The sequence below is a fragment of the Nycticebus coucang genome, chromosome 7 (assembly GCF_027406575.1).
Source record: "Nycticebus coucang isolate mNycCou1 chromosome 7, mNycCou1.pri, whole genome shotgun sequence".
NCBI lineage: Eukaryota > Metazoa > Chordata > Mammalia > Primates > Lorisidae > Nycticebus > Nycticebus coucang.
This window is the reverse complement of record NC_069786.1, coordinates 89,069,383-89,085,894: the sequence shown is the minus strand read 5'-3', so window position 1 is coordinate 89,085,894 and position 16,512 is coordinate 89,069,383. Positions and strand designations below refer to the sequence as shown.

At 36.3% G+C, this 16,512-nt stretch overlaps 1 protein-coding gene across 1 annotated transcript in view; it reads left to right on the top strand.

Moving 5' to 3' along the window:
* The window catches only part of TMEFF2 (transmembrane protein with EGF like and two follistatin like domains 2), a 281,914-nt gene that overhangs the window by 138,070 nt on the left and 127,332 nt on the right, over window positions 1–16,512 (top strand). The window contains exon 5 of the mRNA XM_053597945.1: window positions 14,377–14,473. Coding sequence (XP_053453920.1) covers window positions 14,377–14,473 — 97 coding nt within the window. The remainder of the gene's footprint in view (window positions 1–14,376; window positions 14,474–16,512) is intronic.

The window sequence follows — 16,512 nt, the reverse complement described above, 5'->3', positions numbered from 1 at the left end:
CAGTTCGCTCACAATGGCTCCATGTGACCCACAGCCAAACACTATTAGCTCCGCCTGGCTCAGTGGCTCAGACTGGGGCCCTAGACAAGGGCCAAAGTTCTCCGCACTCCCGCTCAGGCTCTCCCCAAGGCAGTTCAACTGAGTGCCAAGTCCAAAAGACACCAAAACAGCTCACAGGTAAGCCCTTTCTGGTTTGCAGTCTCGCTGCTACTGAACTTACAGTTGCGGGCAGGTTTAGATGGATTGAACACACGCAACCACTTGCCGTTTTTCCACTGTTTTAGTCCTCCTCTTGGGGTCCAGAAGTCTCTCGCTGACTCCCTGTATCCTCACAGGGGTGATGATAGGCAGATCCCACCAGCCAGAGATTCCTGGAGTCCTATCTCCCCAGACTCACGGTGCCCAGATTCAAGGAAGCTGTTACTCGGCTGCCATCTTGCTCTGCCTCCCCTGCTGGTTCCTATTGTTATTTAGTTCAACTTTTATTCCATGATGGTCTGAGAAGATGCAAGGAATAATTTCTATTTTTTTAAATTTGCTGAGGTTAGATTTGTGGCCTAGGATTTGGTTGATTTTGGAGTATGTTCCATGGGCTGATGAGAAGAATGTGTATTCAGTTTGGGGGGGATGAAATGTTCTGTAGATGTCTGTTAAGTCCAGATGTTGAATGGTTGAGTTTAAATCTAAAATTTCTTTGCTTAGCTTCTTTTCGGAGGATCTAACCAGGACTGCTAAGGGGTTTTAAAATCTCCAACTACTATGGAACTGGAGGAAATCGAGTTGCTCATGTCTGTTAGAGTTTCTCTTATAAATTGAGGTGCGTTGTGGTTGGGTGCATAAATATTAATAATTGAGATCTCATCATATTGAGTATTACCTTTAACAAATATGAAGTGTCCATCCTTATCCTTAATTATTTTGGTTGGTTTAAAGCCTATTGCCTCTGCAAACAGGATTGCAATGCCTGCTTTTTTCTGCTTTCCATTTGCCTGGAATATAGATGACCATCCCTTCACCTTGAGTCTAATATCTGTCTTTTAATGTAAGATGCGATTCTTGGATGCAGCAGATATCTGGCTTGAGTTTTTGTATCCAGTCCGCCAACCTATGCTTCTTTAGAGGACAATTTAAACCATTCACATTAATTGAGAGTATTGATAAGCCTTTCGAGAGACCGGTGGACATTTTTAATCCTTTTGCGACTGTGGAAGTTGGAATTTGATCACAAATTTTTTGGGTGGGTTTACTTTTGTGGTGGAGAATTACGCTGGTCTTTATGGAGGATAGGTCTAAGAATGACCTGGAGAGCTGGTTTAGTTGTGGCAAATTTCTTCAACATGTGAATGTCATTGAAGTATTTAATTTCTCTGTCATAAATGAAGCTCAGTTTAGCTGGGTACAGGATCCTGGGTTGAAAGTTATTTTGTTTTAGGAGATTAAAAGTCGATGACCATCCTCTTCTAGCTTGAAAGGTTTCAGCAGAGAGATCTGCAGTTATTCTGATATTCTTCCCCTTGTAGGTAATGGTTTTCTTTCGTCTGGCAGCTTTCAGAATTTTCTCCTTCATATTAACTTTAGTGAAATTGATTATGATGTGTCTGGGGGATGTCTTATTTGAGTTGAGTCGTGCTGGAGTTCTGAACTGTCTGCTATCTGAATTTTGGAATCTCTTGGCATGTCTGGAAAGTTCTCCTTCATAATCTCATGGAGAAGAGACTCCATGCCTTGTGAAGCCACTTCGTCACTTTCGGGGATCCCTATAAGACGAATATTGGTTTTCTTCAAATTATCGGAGAGCTCTCTGAGAGAGTGGTCTGTTTTTGCTCTCCATTTCTCTTCCTCTTTGAGGATCTGGGAGAGTTTGAAAGCGTTGTCTTCAATGTCAGAAATCCTTTCTTCTGCTTGCTCCATTCTCTTCTGAGGGATTCTACTGTGTTTCTCAGATCTTTGAGGGATGCAACTTCTTGTCTCAATGCATCGAAATCTTTAGTCATTTGGTCTTTGAATCTGTTGAATTCTTGAGATAACTTTTGGAATTCTAATTCGATCTTATTTGCTATCCAGATCTTGAATTCAATTTCTGACATCTCAGCTATTTGTTTGTGCATGGGGTCTTGTGCTGTTTCTGCCCCATTGATCCTTGGGGAAGTTGATCTACTCTGATTATTCATATTATCAGAGTTTTTCTGTTGATTTTGCCTCATGATTGTTTTTCACGGTTGCCTCTGGCTGTCCTCAGAGTTGGGGAGGTATCTCTCCAAGATTAGACCCCAGCGGGATCACTCTATTGTTGCTGGATCTTTGTAGGGAGTGACCCTGTGTAGTTCCTCTGGGGCTGCTCTAGCTAGGGAGTTCTGGTTGTGGAAGCAGCTCTGGTTTGTGACACACCCAGATCCGGCAACAGGGCTGGGGGTGGTGCGCACGGTTCTGGGAGTTCCAGGCACCCAGTGACTTTGGTACAGAGAGCCCAAGGCTCCAGCAATCTCTGGCCAGGAGAATAGCTCTGCACAGAGGCAGGGAGGGCTCCAAAGGGCACGCAGCTACCAGAGTCCCTGTCCAGATGAATGGGCTAGTGTGGAAGCTGGGAGGACACAGGAGGGAAGACGCAGGGTTGCGTGGCTCCCGCAGTTCCTGGTCAGGAAATGTGGAGGCCCGGTGGGTGCGGGTCACCGGTTGGGGGTCGCTGCACAGCTCTTATGGAGGTCTAAGTGGCACCAAGACCAGGAGTTTGAGGTTGCTGTGAGCTGTGACGTCACGGCACTCTACCCAGGGCAACAGCCCAAGGCTCCAGTGTGCCAAAACCATCTCACTCTGCCCCTAAGGATTAAGGCTGTAAGGCAGCTCAGTCCCCACCTTTAGGCTGCTCAGTCAGTAGGTTACTTTGACCCACCCAATCCTTGCTCTGAGACCCTGAGGGCAGAACTTGCCAGGGCAGTTCTTTCACAATGGCTTCCTGCGCCCAGCTCAGTGGCTCAGTCTGGGGCCCCAGACAATGCCCAAAGTTCCCCACACTCCTGCTCAAGCTCTCCCCAAGGCAGTTCAACTGAGTGCCAAGTCCAAGAACACCAAAACAGTTCACAGGTAAGGCCATTCCGGTTTGCAGTCTCACTGGTGCTTGTACTTACGGTTGCCGGCGTGATTAGGTCGATCGAACACACACAACCACTTGCCAGTTTTCCACTGTTTTTGGCCTCCTCTTGGGGCCCAGAAGTTCCTTGCTGGCTCCCTGTATCCTCAAAGGGATGATTATAGGCAGATCCCACCAGCCAGAGATGTCTGGAGTCTTGTCTCCCCAGACTTGCTGTTCCCAGTTGCAGGGAATCTGTTACTCGGCTTCCATCTTTAATCTCTCTCTCAAAATGTAAGTATTTTTTATTTAGAACACATCATCATTTGATCATATTACCATCCTTAAATATTAGCGATTACTTACTTTCATCACCTATTCAACTGATGTTCAAATTTTATCAATCGTCTCATCATTTTTTGTTAGGTATTTGAATTAAGATTCAAATAAGATTTATACATTCTGATTTATTGATGTGCCTAAAGTCTCTTCTAATCCGTGAGTTTGCCTCTACTCCTTTTGTCTTGTAATTTATTTATTGAAGACTAGGTAACTTATATTTGTGGAGTTTTCGAGAATCTGGATTTTTCTAAACATATCCCTGTACTGCATTTTTTCTTGTTTTCTTTTCTTTTCTTTGTGCCTATCTACAAATGTTTTCTTCTTTTTATATACACAATCCTTAATCTCTTCTAATTGGGATTTACCCTATAGTAGTTCAACCTAATGTTTATAATTTAAAGATAAATTCCTCACCTTTCAGATAGCCAATAAAAAATATTAAAAACCATTTATAGGAAGATGCATTAAAACAATTCAAATTAAATTATTCTGGAAATAATAAAACTATTTTTTTATAATTTTCATATAACTGATATGCTACAATTTCATGCATTGTATATAGTGACTTGTTCTACATGAATTTTGCTATACATGACAGCAGCCGCCTGCCTGCCTGTCTTTCTTCCTTCCTTCCTTTCTCCCTTCCTTCCTCTCTTCCCGGCTTCATTTCTCTCTTCTTTTTTTTTAATTAACTGACTGTCTTCCGTTCTAACTCAGACAGAACTAAGAAAAATCAGTCAGGCTTACAGGATGACAATAGAAATGTGCCTCAGCACAGTAGCTGGTATTAATCTCTTAAATTATTTTTCATTGTTGTGCAGAAGATAAATCATATGTGATTTCTAAAGAGATTTTGTCAAGCTCTGGCAAACTAGCTTAATTATGAAAAATTAAATTTTGTGCAATGATCTCTTCTTTTTGAAATCTTTAATATGAAATTACATTTGCTCAATCATAAACTTGGTTTTGAGGTTTTTTTCAAGTGGCTGTTAGAATTTTAAACCATCATATTTAAGTGTAACATCAGCCTTACTTTAGTTGTTGACATTCAAATCAATTAAAAATTATTGGTGGGGTGTGCCTTTTTTAATTAAAAATAAGCAAAGATTGAGGATTTGCTCCCTAAAGTGTGAACATGTTTCTGCATTATGTCACCGATACATGTACAGTATTAATCTGTCTTAGTTTTATAAATAGCAAACTGAAGTGCCACTTCTCTTGTTTTATAATTTCAATAATATGATGTAACAGCAGAACTATTATTGATATGACAAATATTCTTGCATCATAAGATGATAAAAAAATAAAGAACATATTTTTTTGTTCTTATTTTCCTTTAAAGTCTTATTGGGGTTTCTAGGAAAAGTTGGAAAATTTGAGAGAGAACATGACTATGTCTTGAAAACAACAGCTTCCAATGTCTGGGCCTCCAGGAACTGTCAGCAGCTTCCATCATTGAAATACAACTTACTTACATGTGGGAGAAGCATATGGAAGGGAAACTGACATATAAGATGCAAAATAGACAAGTTGTACAAATTAAGGAATTTAATGGAGAGTTTTGATTTAAATTTTTATTTTTATTCTTTATGTTGAGCTTGTTCTTTATTGGAAGGTAAACTCCTACCTTAGCTTTTTCATGATAATGATATAGGAATTTATGTAATTTGTACAAAAGAAAAATTGCTGTTCATGATTTGATAAGCAAAGTCATTTTAGTTACAACAGATACATTGAATATGAACAATGATCAATTTTTACCTATGGCAATAAAGTATAAAAAATTAAAAATCCATCAAGAATTACTTTGTCATTCTATATATTTAAGAAAAAAAACAACCACTGACCACTAGGTTGATACCAACCCTTAAACAGAAGAAAAATGCGTTATAAATTTCAAAAAGTTCAGATTAAAATCTGCCTAAAATGTGTGTAAAAGGTTTTTTTCCCCCTCTCTCAGCTTTGTAGTAATTTAAATGAATATAGAAACAAGATCTATGGGTCATATTTTAAATCTCTAAGTCTCTTATTTTTGTCAATACACAATCTAATAGTTTCAGAAACTGCCTGCTTCGTTTCAGACTTAATGTATGTGAAGTTTTCTATTTATACCAATACTGTGTTTAATGTTTACACTATGCTTAATTTAATTGGGAAAGCTTGTATGTTGGTCAAAGAGATATACTGAAGCTACCTGGAGAAGAAAACGGAAATCATGAACAGACTAGCAAGGGTAGTGTTATGTTGAGAAAAAAATCAAAATATAATAGAAAAAAACCTATCTTAACCATCATAGAATATATGCTGACATAGGAGGAAAATACTTAAAAATTTGAGGCAGATTTAGAAAAAATGAAAACATCTTTGGTTATATAGTTAAGTAAATCAACCAAAATCTGTCATGTGGAAAATGATGTGGAGTTTTTGTTTCTTCAAAATTTATTAATAACATTGACTCATATTTTATTAATCAACTTTCAGTAGGTAAAGCTACAGTTACAAATGACTTTAAAATCTCTGAGGTTGATAGCATTAATGGCATACCTCTTGCTCTGATAACTGCAGTCAACTGCGGCTCTGCTTTATATATCTTCTCATTCTGAAACTGGTTAATGAAATGGCCCATATTTTGGAATGTGTCTTTTTATACAGAGAGAAAGAGCAGGAAAATAGAAATCCATGTGATAGCTTTTTTATAGATTCTATTCAAAATTTTCTCATTTCCACTCATGTTTCAATGGCAAAAGCATGTCACAAGGCCAAGGGTGATATCATGGAACTGCAAGTCATATAGCTATGGCAAGAAATACATAAGGTTTTTATTAGAAAGGAGGGAAAATAATGGGGAAAAATAATGCAATCTACTCTAAGTGTCATTTGCTAAAGTACTTTTGTGAGGGAATGTGGTACTGTAGATAAGTCTTTACAAGTTAGGGAAAATATGGGTCAGAAGTCAAATTGTTTAATAGCGATTGGCAGGGGTCTTCATTAGTAATGAAATCTTTGTTTATTTTCCCTTTGAAATTAGCTTAAAAGTAAAGTCATGAACTCAAAAAAATGTCAGTGTAAAGTAAAAATAATTTTGAAAAGAAACATGAGCCTTTAGGCTGGAAACACCATCTTCCAGTAATTCGCCAAAATGACAAACACAAAGGGAAAGAGGAGAGGCACCCCATACATGTTCTCTAGGCCTTTTAGAAAACATGGAGTTATTCCTTTGGCCACATATATGCGAATCTACAAGAAAGGTAATATTGTAGACATCAAAGGAATGGGTACTGTTCAAAAAGGCATGTCACACAAATGTTACCTTGGCAAAACTGAAAGAGCATGCTTTTGGCATTGTTGTAAACAAACAAGTTAAGGACAAGATTCTTGCCAAGAGGATTGATGTTCGTATTGAGCATATTAAGCATTCTAAGAGCCGAGATAGCTTCCTGAAACGTGTGAAGGAAAATAATCAGAAAAAGGAGGAAGTCAAAGAGAAAGGTACCTGGATTCAACTGAAGCGTGAGCCTGCTCCACCCGGAGAAGCCCACTTTGTGAGAACCAATGGAAAGGAGCCTGAGCTCCTGGAGCCTATTCCCTATGAATTCATGGCATAATAAGCATATAACATAGCACACAGGAGTACCGGTGGACCCATGTTTTAGGTGCTGGAACCTATGTATTCCCCATGTGCTCATGGCATAATAGACATACAGCATAGCACACAGTATAACCAATATACCTCAGGTAACAGTGATACAAGGTGCTGGAACCTATTTCCCATGAATTCAAAAGTCAATCAACACTTTGTCATATTCAATGGCAAGGTGCCTTCCTGAGTTACTGGAACCTCTTCCCTATGAATTCATGGCATGGTAGATAAAAATAATAGCCTACTGATACTATGAAAATGTTTCTCATTCATTAGCTAAAAGTATGATATTTTTCCCCAAAAAAGTACTAAAGCAAATTTTAATATGTCCTAGAAATAATTAATTAATTAAATAAAATAAAAAGAAACATGAGTTTTACCACATAGAAATAAAATATATGAAAATAAGCATGCAAATATTTGAAAATAATTATAAGAAATATATTGTTGTAAAGTTATTAAATTTTTCATGAAGTAATGAATTAGGATGTTTAAAGACATATATTGTTATCCTTAAATCAAACACCAAAGTACTAACAAAGAAACATAACTTCCTCCTAAAAGAATTATTAAAGATAAACTTGGACTTTACTCTCAAAACATTTGACTCTCTCACTCTCACACACAGACACACACACACGCACGCACACAAAAGACAGAAAAGAAAACAGAGGAACACAAGAAGATTAGCCAGATATGAGTTAAACATCAAGTTATTGGTCCTAAAACCAATATATCAATAATTAAATGGATTAAACACTGCTTAAATGTAGATGTATTCACATTAACTTTTTTAAAAAGACCCATCTATATGTTGTTTAGAAGAAACACACTTTATTTTATTTATTTGTTTTTATTCATTTCTAGTGGTGAGTTCATAGATCCCTTTTAGCCTTGAATGCCCATATTTAAGCAGTCCTCCTTCCTCAGCCTCATCTGAATCTGGAACTACAGGTGTAGAGATGGGGGTTTTGGTATATTGTCAAGCTGGTGTTGAATTCTTTGCCTTGAGAAATCCTCCCCTTAAGCCTCCAGAGTGCTGGGATTATAGGTGTGAGCCACCTTACCCATAAAGAAACACACTTTAAGCATGAGGAAACAGATATTAAAAGTAAAAAGATAAAAGCAATAGCAAAAGAAAGCTGTTGAGGTGATATGAATATCAAAATAAAGTAAGCTTCAAGATGAATTGTGTTTATCAGAGATTCGAAAGGTACATTTTCTAATAATAAATGGGTCACTTATTTCAGAAGAGATAAAACTACCAAAAGTTTAAACATGTGGTATAAAAGTTCCCAAATAAAAGATGAAAATTGACAAAATAAGAGAAAGCTAAAGGTATATCTACCATCACAAATATCAGTTTTTAATACTTTTTTTCTCAGTGTAATTGTTAAAACAACTAAATAAAATCAATACAGTTATGGATGATTTGAATAATAGTAGCCATCAACATAAGCTAATTGACATTTATAGAAAATTACTCCACACAAGAGCAAGTTGCAACTTCTGGGATGCACATGGAATATTCAAGAAGACAGACCATATCCTGGGCCACAAATCAGGTGATAATAAACTTCATAGGATTTCAATTGAACAATACGTTCTTTAAATCATAATAAATTAAATTAATTAAAGATGAATAAAAATAATATGCTTTTAAAGACCCCCAAATATTTGGAAATTAAAAAACATACTACCAAATAATTTATGAGTCAGAAAAGCAATCTCAAAAGATATTACCATACATATTTTTTAACAGAAATACATCAAAGCACAACATGCCAATATTTGTGGGATGAAGCTATAGCAATCTTTAGAAGGAAATTTATAGATTTAAATATCTATATGAAACAATAAGAAAGAAAGAAAACCTGCTACCATTTCAGAAAACTAGAAAAATAATAAATTAAATCCTAAATATGTAGACAAAACAAAAATCAATAAAATAAGAAAACAAAACAGCCTTGTATAAAGAAATTTAATTTGTAATTAAACAAATTAAAAAAATAAAACACTCCATTATCAGATAAATTTACTAGTGAATCAAACAAACATATGAAGAAAGAATACTAATTCTACACAAATTCTTTCATAAAATAACAGGAATGGGAACAGCTCCCAACTCATTTAATGAGACTATTTTAACCCTGATACCAGAGGAAGGCACAGAAAATACAAGAAGAGAAAATCACAACCAGTGTTTCTCATGAACACAGTTATAAAACTGTTTATTACTAAGTAAAAGCCAGCAATGTATACAAAAGTCAGCATACCATGATCAAGTCTGACTTTTCCCAGGAATGCAAGGTTGGCTTAACATGTGAAAATGAATCAATGTATCTCACCACACTTATAGATTAAGAAAGAAAAATCACACATTATGGAAAAAGAAAAAGAACCTCAATCTCTACTTCACACCATGCACAAAATACAATTTGAGATAAATCATAAAACTGAATGTAAAATGAAATATTAAAAATTATAAAAACAGAAACTTGAAGAAAATATAGGAAACCATCTTTACAACTTTAAGTAGAGGACTTCTTAAAAATGGCAGAGAAATAAAAAGCCATAAAAGAAAAAATTGACTTTATCAAAGGAAAAACTTCTGCTCATTGAGAAAAAAAAAGTACCATCAAGAAAAGAAACTAAAAGCCAGTGTTGCATGATAACTCATGCCTGTAATCACTTTGGGAGGCTGAGGTGGGAGGAACACATGAGACTAGCCAGAGCAAGAGCAAGACTCTGTCTTTACAAAACATAGAAAACTTAGGCATGGTTACATGCACTTGTAGTCTCAGCTACTCAGGAGACTGAGGAAGGAGAATTGCTTGAGCCCAGGAGTTTGAAGCTTCAGTGAGCTATGATGATACCACTGCACTGTATCCCAGGCAAAAGAACGAGACCCTGTCTCAAAACAAACAAATCAAAACAAGAAAGAAAGAAGGAAGGAAGGAAGGAAGGGCGGAAGGGCGGGAGGGAAAAAAATATTAAAACACACATATCAGATAAAAGATTTGTTCCCAGAACATATTAAAAATTCCTACAACTAGGAAATAAAAATAAAACCACCACCAACAACAATAATTTTTACTGTTAAGATTCAGTAATTCTATGGTAGGTAGTTATCCAAAAGAAATTAAAACATGTGCACAAAAATTGCTTACAAGAATATTTATAGCAGCTTTACTCATAAATACCCAATTATAATTTCTGGACAATAACTGAAAACAACCCAGATGTTCTTCAGTAGAAGAATGGATAAATCAGCTGTGGTATATCATTCAACGGAATAGTAAACGGAGTAATAAAAAGATATAAACTGCTGATGCATGCAATCCTGCATTAATCTCAGAAACTATCATTTTGAGCGAAAAAAATGCAGAAAAATTACATATTGTGTGATTCTATTGATGTGATATTCTAAAATAATTAAAACTAATCTGTGGTGATAGAGATCAGATTACTGATCTATGCATACATGGACACAGTAATGGTAGGGAAATGGCCGAAAAGTGGCGCAAGGGAAATTTGATGGAGTTGTTCTGTGTGCTTTGATATACACTCCTCAAAATTAATTAAAAGTTACCTTTAAGATCTGAAAATAGTGGTCCTTCAGGATCCACAGGCATTGATTTTGGGGACCCCTTCCCCCAGGGTACCAAAATCTATCCTTACTCGTGTCCCTGATATAAAATAACATATGACACATATTTCCATACATGTGTAACCCCTGAATATCCTTCCTCCCATATCTTTTGTCAATCTAGATTACTTATAATGCCTAGTACAGTGTAAATGCTATATAGTGGGGATATTATATATTTTTTATTTGTATAATTTTTATTTGTGTTCTCGTTTCTTACTGTTTTCTTCCCAAAATTTTTTGAGCTGCGATTGGCTAAATTTGTGGATGGAGACGTGTGGCTGCCCAGAGATGACTGTATTTCGCTGAAGTTAACATGTTTTAACAATTTAAATGTTTTAAACAATTTGCATTTTAATTGCTAACATTTAACAAAATGAGTCACATTGAGTATGTGTTTAAACATTATATTTCACAGTTTTCAGAAATAATATAACACAGAATTAAGAATGTTGTAAGAGGCACAGGAAGCATGACAGTGAGTTAGAATCGGCCACGCAAGTGTGTCAATGTTTAAAACCAGTGTGAAGACCTGTCTGGGGCCAGAACAAGGTTGTGAGGAATAAACTTAAGTAACTTCACGTGAAACTGCCAGAATCTCTCTAAAAGGACTAAATCAGTTTTAACTGTAGAACAGCATATTAGGTAGAACGTGCTTTCCTCAGCTCAACCTCCCCCACCTCCCTTGATCCTTTAATTCCCCTCAATTGCTTGCCAAAACCTAAATTTCTATAAAATAAAGGGCAATAATTGTTTTACTCAAAATAAGGAGTTTGAAGTGTAAACGCATGGTTAAGATAACGCTTTATGATAAATGAATTTCATCTCTGTATCATCAGTATATGAATGTAAATGAACACTGATCCTTCCCATTTCTGGTAATAAAAGAAGAAACAGTCCAATTTAACACACGTTTACTGAGCATGAAACATGTGCTAAGTCAATGGTTTTCAAGCTCTGGTGACCGTGACCTTTAGTAAGAATTGTAATTTAGATTGTAGCCCTGTAGGTACATACATATGTATACCTAAAGTGCTGTTATAAAATAAAACGCAGTCTTGCTAAATAAGAAGCACTCTCATATTTTCTAGTCTAGTCTAGCCCGTTTTATCTTTACAAAAGTTGCGCTCCCAGGTTGTGAGTTGTGGTTTGAAAAACACAGCACTACCCTTTCTACTCAAAATGTGGATGGTGGACCAACAGCAGCAGCATATGGTAACTGGTAAGACATGCAGACCCCAGGGCCCCACCTCACACCTGTGGAATCAGAATCTGCATTAAAGTATAGCACCAGGTGCCTCCTGTGTACTTCAAGGTGCAGAAGCCCCAGGCCAGGCACTGGTGAGGAAGGTGCTTGGGACACAAGAAGTTGTCTTGGCATTATTTAGGGCAGAGATTCTTACTCGGGGATAGTGTGTTTTGTGAAAACACACACACACACACATATATATATATATGTATATATATACACTAGCCCCAAACTAAGCTTACGTATCTCCAGGGATATTCCAGGGCATTTATATTAAATAAACAGTATCTACCAGAGCTTCTGAGTCTGACTCTATTTAAGAACCACTGGTCCACAGGATTTCATGAAAGTTGTGCACTGATTTGGCTATTTTTTTATAACAAAGAAACCTGTACTCAAGGTAACGGGAGGGATTTTATTGTATTACTCATTGTGGGTGACTTCATAGAAAGGCATTTTAATTTCCACAGCTACTTCTTCTGAATTGGCTTCTCCTTATGAAATAATTTTCAGATATCTCCATTCTACCAATAACTGCCCTTTCATAAAAATGTAACTTTAGAAATATTGTTATTGGTTCTGCTGAGATAGCAAAATTCTTCCTTGGAAGACTTCCAGTTCATCCCTAACCAAGGAACTTGACTGCTGAGGAAAATGGGACTGCCCCTAAGTGACTATCAGTGTCATTAAGGGCCTTCACAGGGCATGAGTGTGTTTCCTGAGTGATGGGAAGTTTTAGTCTAGAAGTTGCTAATCTCGCTCACAGTAAAAGGCCCTCTCCCATTAGCAGCTTCTGTGTTGCATTAATAATAAGAAAGTAATAATGAGACCGACCTCAGCTGTTCAGACTCCCCTGAGGTGAAGACCCAGTTTCCCACCTGTCCCCATGGCCCATTGTAATGGTCTTGCCTGTATTAAAGTAATAGAGTGGATAAGATGATAAGTGCCATCTATTTTATCAGACTCTAAAATTTCTTCTTTGAAGGGAAGAGTGCCTTTTCTTAAAGATTATCAAATTGAAAACAATACCATCAATAGTTTTACTCTTGAAGTTGACCTGTTTAATTTATATCTTTAAATAATCTAAGTGTAGATCATCATGTACAGGGGAGATATATTGTTGTTTTAGAAAAAAGTAAATCTTTCCAACTTTCCTGGTACAACTATAAAACAGAGAACTCTCCTATCTTCTTGACATCTTTTTGTAAATCAATTCAGTCATCTGCATAGAAGTAAACTAAAGAAAGTCAAGGAGGGGAAATCTTTGCTTTTGTAGATATTAAAAACTCTCTTGTTATCAAAGGCCAAGTGATAATGAAATATTATATTAAAACAAAATAAGTAAGATTGAATTTAACAGATTCAGGGTGTATGTTAACAAATTGTTTTTGTTAAAAATGTTTGTAAAAACCAGAAACTAATGCTGTACTTAATTGCCTATGCTCTTATCTCTTGAAAATGTGTGATTCTTGGCAAAAGTGTACTTTTTCAAGATCTTCTTAAATATTATTTTTAAGTATATGATCATTTGTTGCAATATTTCATTTTCAAATTAAATTACTTTTTAAACAATTTATATTTTTAGTTAGGTAAACAGTAATTCATCGCCTCAAAAGTGTGGCTTATTCCTTGCCCTCAAAATAATAGAAAATTTTCTGAATTTACACTATTGTGTCTTGATTTTGAAAGATTAATTTTATAATCAGGTTGCATATTACCTATTTCTGTACCTACAACTTGGGGTGGGGGGAGTAACAATATCAATAATCATCATCAGTGACTTAATATATTTTTCAAATAAAATGTATGTTCATTACTATCTCAGAGAAAATTACTGTGTTAGCTTTGTGCAATATTTATGTAAGATTCAAGAATTCATAGTAAAAACCAGGTAAAAACTATTTTCTAGAAACTTATACTCAGTATGTTTTTTCTTGTAAGTACTTACCAGCTTTAGAAAAGAAAAGTGGACATATAATTCAAGGCTGCTTAATCTAAATTATTTAATTATACAAGAAGACCTTCTTTGAATGAAAACAGCCATAATTTAGGAATAAGAAAGCTAGGTATTTTTTTATGGAATGTACACTAAAGGTAACAATGTAAATCCTTTTAGTTAAATCACCCTTTTGTATAGTCTATTGATTAACCAAGAAATGTTGATAAATCCAGTAAACCCTCTTGACTGTTGTTTTATTTTGCATATGAAAAGCAGACACATTCTCTGCATACCAGGGAGTGTCATAATTACTGTGAAGAGCTGTCCTTAAGCTGGAGGATGAAAAGAATTGAATATGATATTCTCATGAAGCTCCAATAGCAAACAGGTCCACTGGAAAAATAGTAGCTTTAATAGAGAAATGTCTTGGAGCTGTTGATATTATGCACACTTACCTGAATTCCTGTGCTTGCTTTTTTCTATCTTATAGTCCATGAAGGCTCTGGAGAAACTAGTCAGAAGGAGACGTCCACCTGTGATATCTGCCAGTTTGGCGCAGAATGCGATGAAGATGCTGAAGATGTCTGGTAATATGCTATTTTTATTCTTTCAGAAAAATATTTGTAGTGTTTAATTTCTTTTTACTCTATCAACCATTCTCCAAAAGAGGACACTGTCAGAATTTTTATTTTCTAACCCAGTTCCCAAGGGGAATAAGAGAGCTGTAATAACAACAATGAATTTCTAGATCTGGATTAAAAGGTGAGCCAGGCAGGCAGTTCTCCATCCCATTACTTGATAAGGTACACTAAAATATCCCTAAGCTCCCCTCCCCACCTCCAAACTGTCAATGTTAAGATATAGTGGGGGGAAAAAATCTTATTTACTAGAATATCTTTCAGGAACCAACATTAGGAGCCAAGGATGCTTCCTGCCATCTTAGTCTGTTCAGAAGGCTGTGACAGCCTACCACCAACTGGGGAGCTGATTAACAACATATGTTTCTCTCACGCCATTCTGAAGGTTGGAAAGTCCAAGATCAAGACTTTGGAGGGTTTCGTGTGTGATGAGAGCCCATCTCCTCGTAAACAACCTTCTTCTTACTATAGGCTCACACGGCAAGAGGGGCAAGGCAGTCCTCCGGGGCTTCTTAGATAACAATACCAATCCCTTTCATGGGGATACTTTTTCCATGACCTGATCACCTCCCCAAAGTCCAACCTCCTAATATCATCACCTTGGGGGTTACAATTTTAACATACAAGTTTTGTAGGGACACCAACATTCAGCTCAAGCAAGTTGCTAGTTTTTATTTTCAAGATGGCAGGATTGGGTAATTGTAAAAACATGGCCATAGCTACGTTGGGTAAAATGTTTGAGCAAATAGCCATGTCTAGGCTGGTTCTCCTCTTCTTTCCCCAAGTAGTACTCAGCTCCTTCTATAAAGATATGCTGGACAAGTAGTGAATAATATTTAATTTACCTTTTTTGCCCTTGTTTTTTTTTTTTTGTTTGTTTTTGTTTTTGAGATGGAGTCTTGCTTGTCACCCAAGCTGGAGTTCAGTGGCACAACCATACCTCATAGCAGCCCAAAACTCCTAGAGAGAGTTCTTTGTATGACAGTAATTGCTTTCCTTCCTTTCTCTTCTCTTCCTTTTTCTCTTCCTTTTCTCCCTTTCTCGTCCTCTTCTTCCCCCTCCCCCACCTTTCAGAAAAATCTCTGGATGCTCTTGTTTTCTGCAATATGCACACTGTGAAATCCAATCATTCTGATAAGACGTTTGTGAGTGGAGGGGGGAATTCATCTAAAAAGAAGTGAAGGAAAAAAACTAAGAAAATATAATTTTGGCAGTCATCAGTCTGCATTTAAAATACTTTAATGCAAATTAAGGTGAAGATTTTATTTGAGTAAGCTAGGGTTTTAGGGCAAATTGGATGGGTGTGGGTAAACACTGCCATTAAATATCCAGGTGAAACAGTCATCCATTAATAAACGAAGATATCAGTGGAGTTTTCATACCTGTCAAACACTTCTAGCCAATGGGCAGCTAGGAGCCAAGTCAGGGGTCTATGTACTGCTTTACCATCTGGAGATAATGTATGTTTTCTTAAAAACATCCTGACATTTTAATGGTGGTGAGTTTATGGCTTCTAAACTGTCCCACCCCAAAATCAGTGGGACATACTGCTCTAAAATAAATGGCTAACTCAAAGAATCTCTCTCCTTCATAAATGATTTATGACTGTTGTGTATTCGTGCTCATATACGTTGACCATGATAGAAAATGTATCCTGAAAATAACTTGTTTCTAGTATTTGCAGGTGACCGAGTCCATAGTTCATCATCATTGTTCAGGCTGTTAATGATCATGTGGTCAATTATTTCACTTTAAAAGAATGTACGTGGTTCCCTAATTTTTTTAAAGAATTTTTATTCTCTAGTTCCTTATCTTTTTAATGATCCTATCTTAAGTGTCATAGCTCTACTTTGAAGTTTCAAAGATTTCAGATAAGAGATTACAATAGCAGCTAAAAATTATTGGCTGCTTATTATGAGCTTTATTCATTTGCATATAGTGTTTCTGTGCTCTTCAAGATAATTCTAGGAGGTAGAGTCTTTATTATT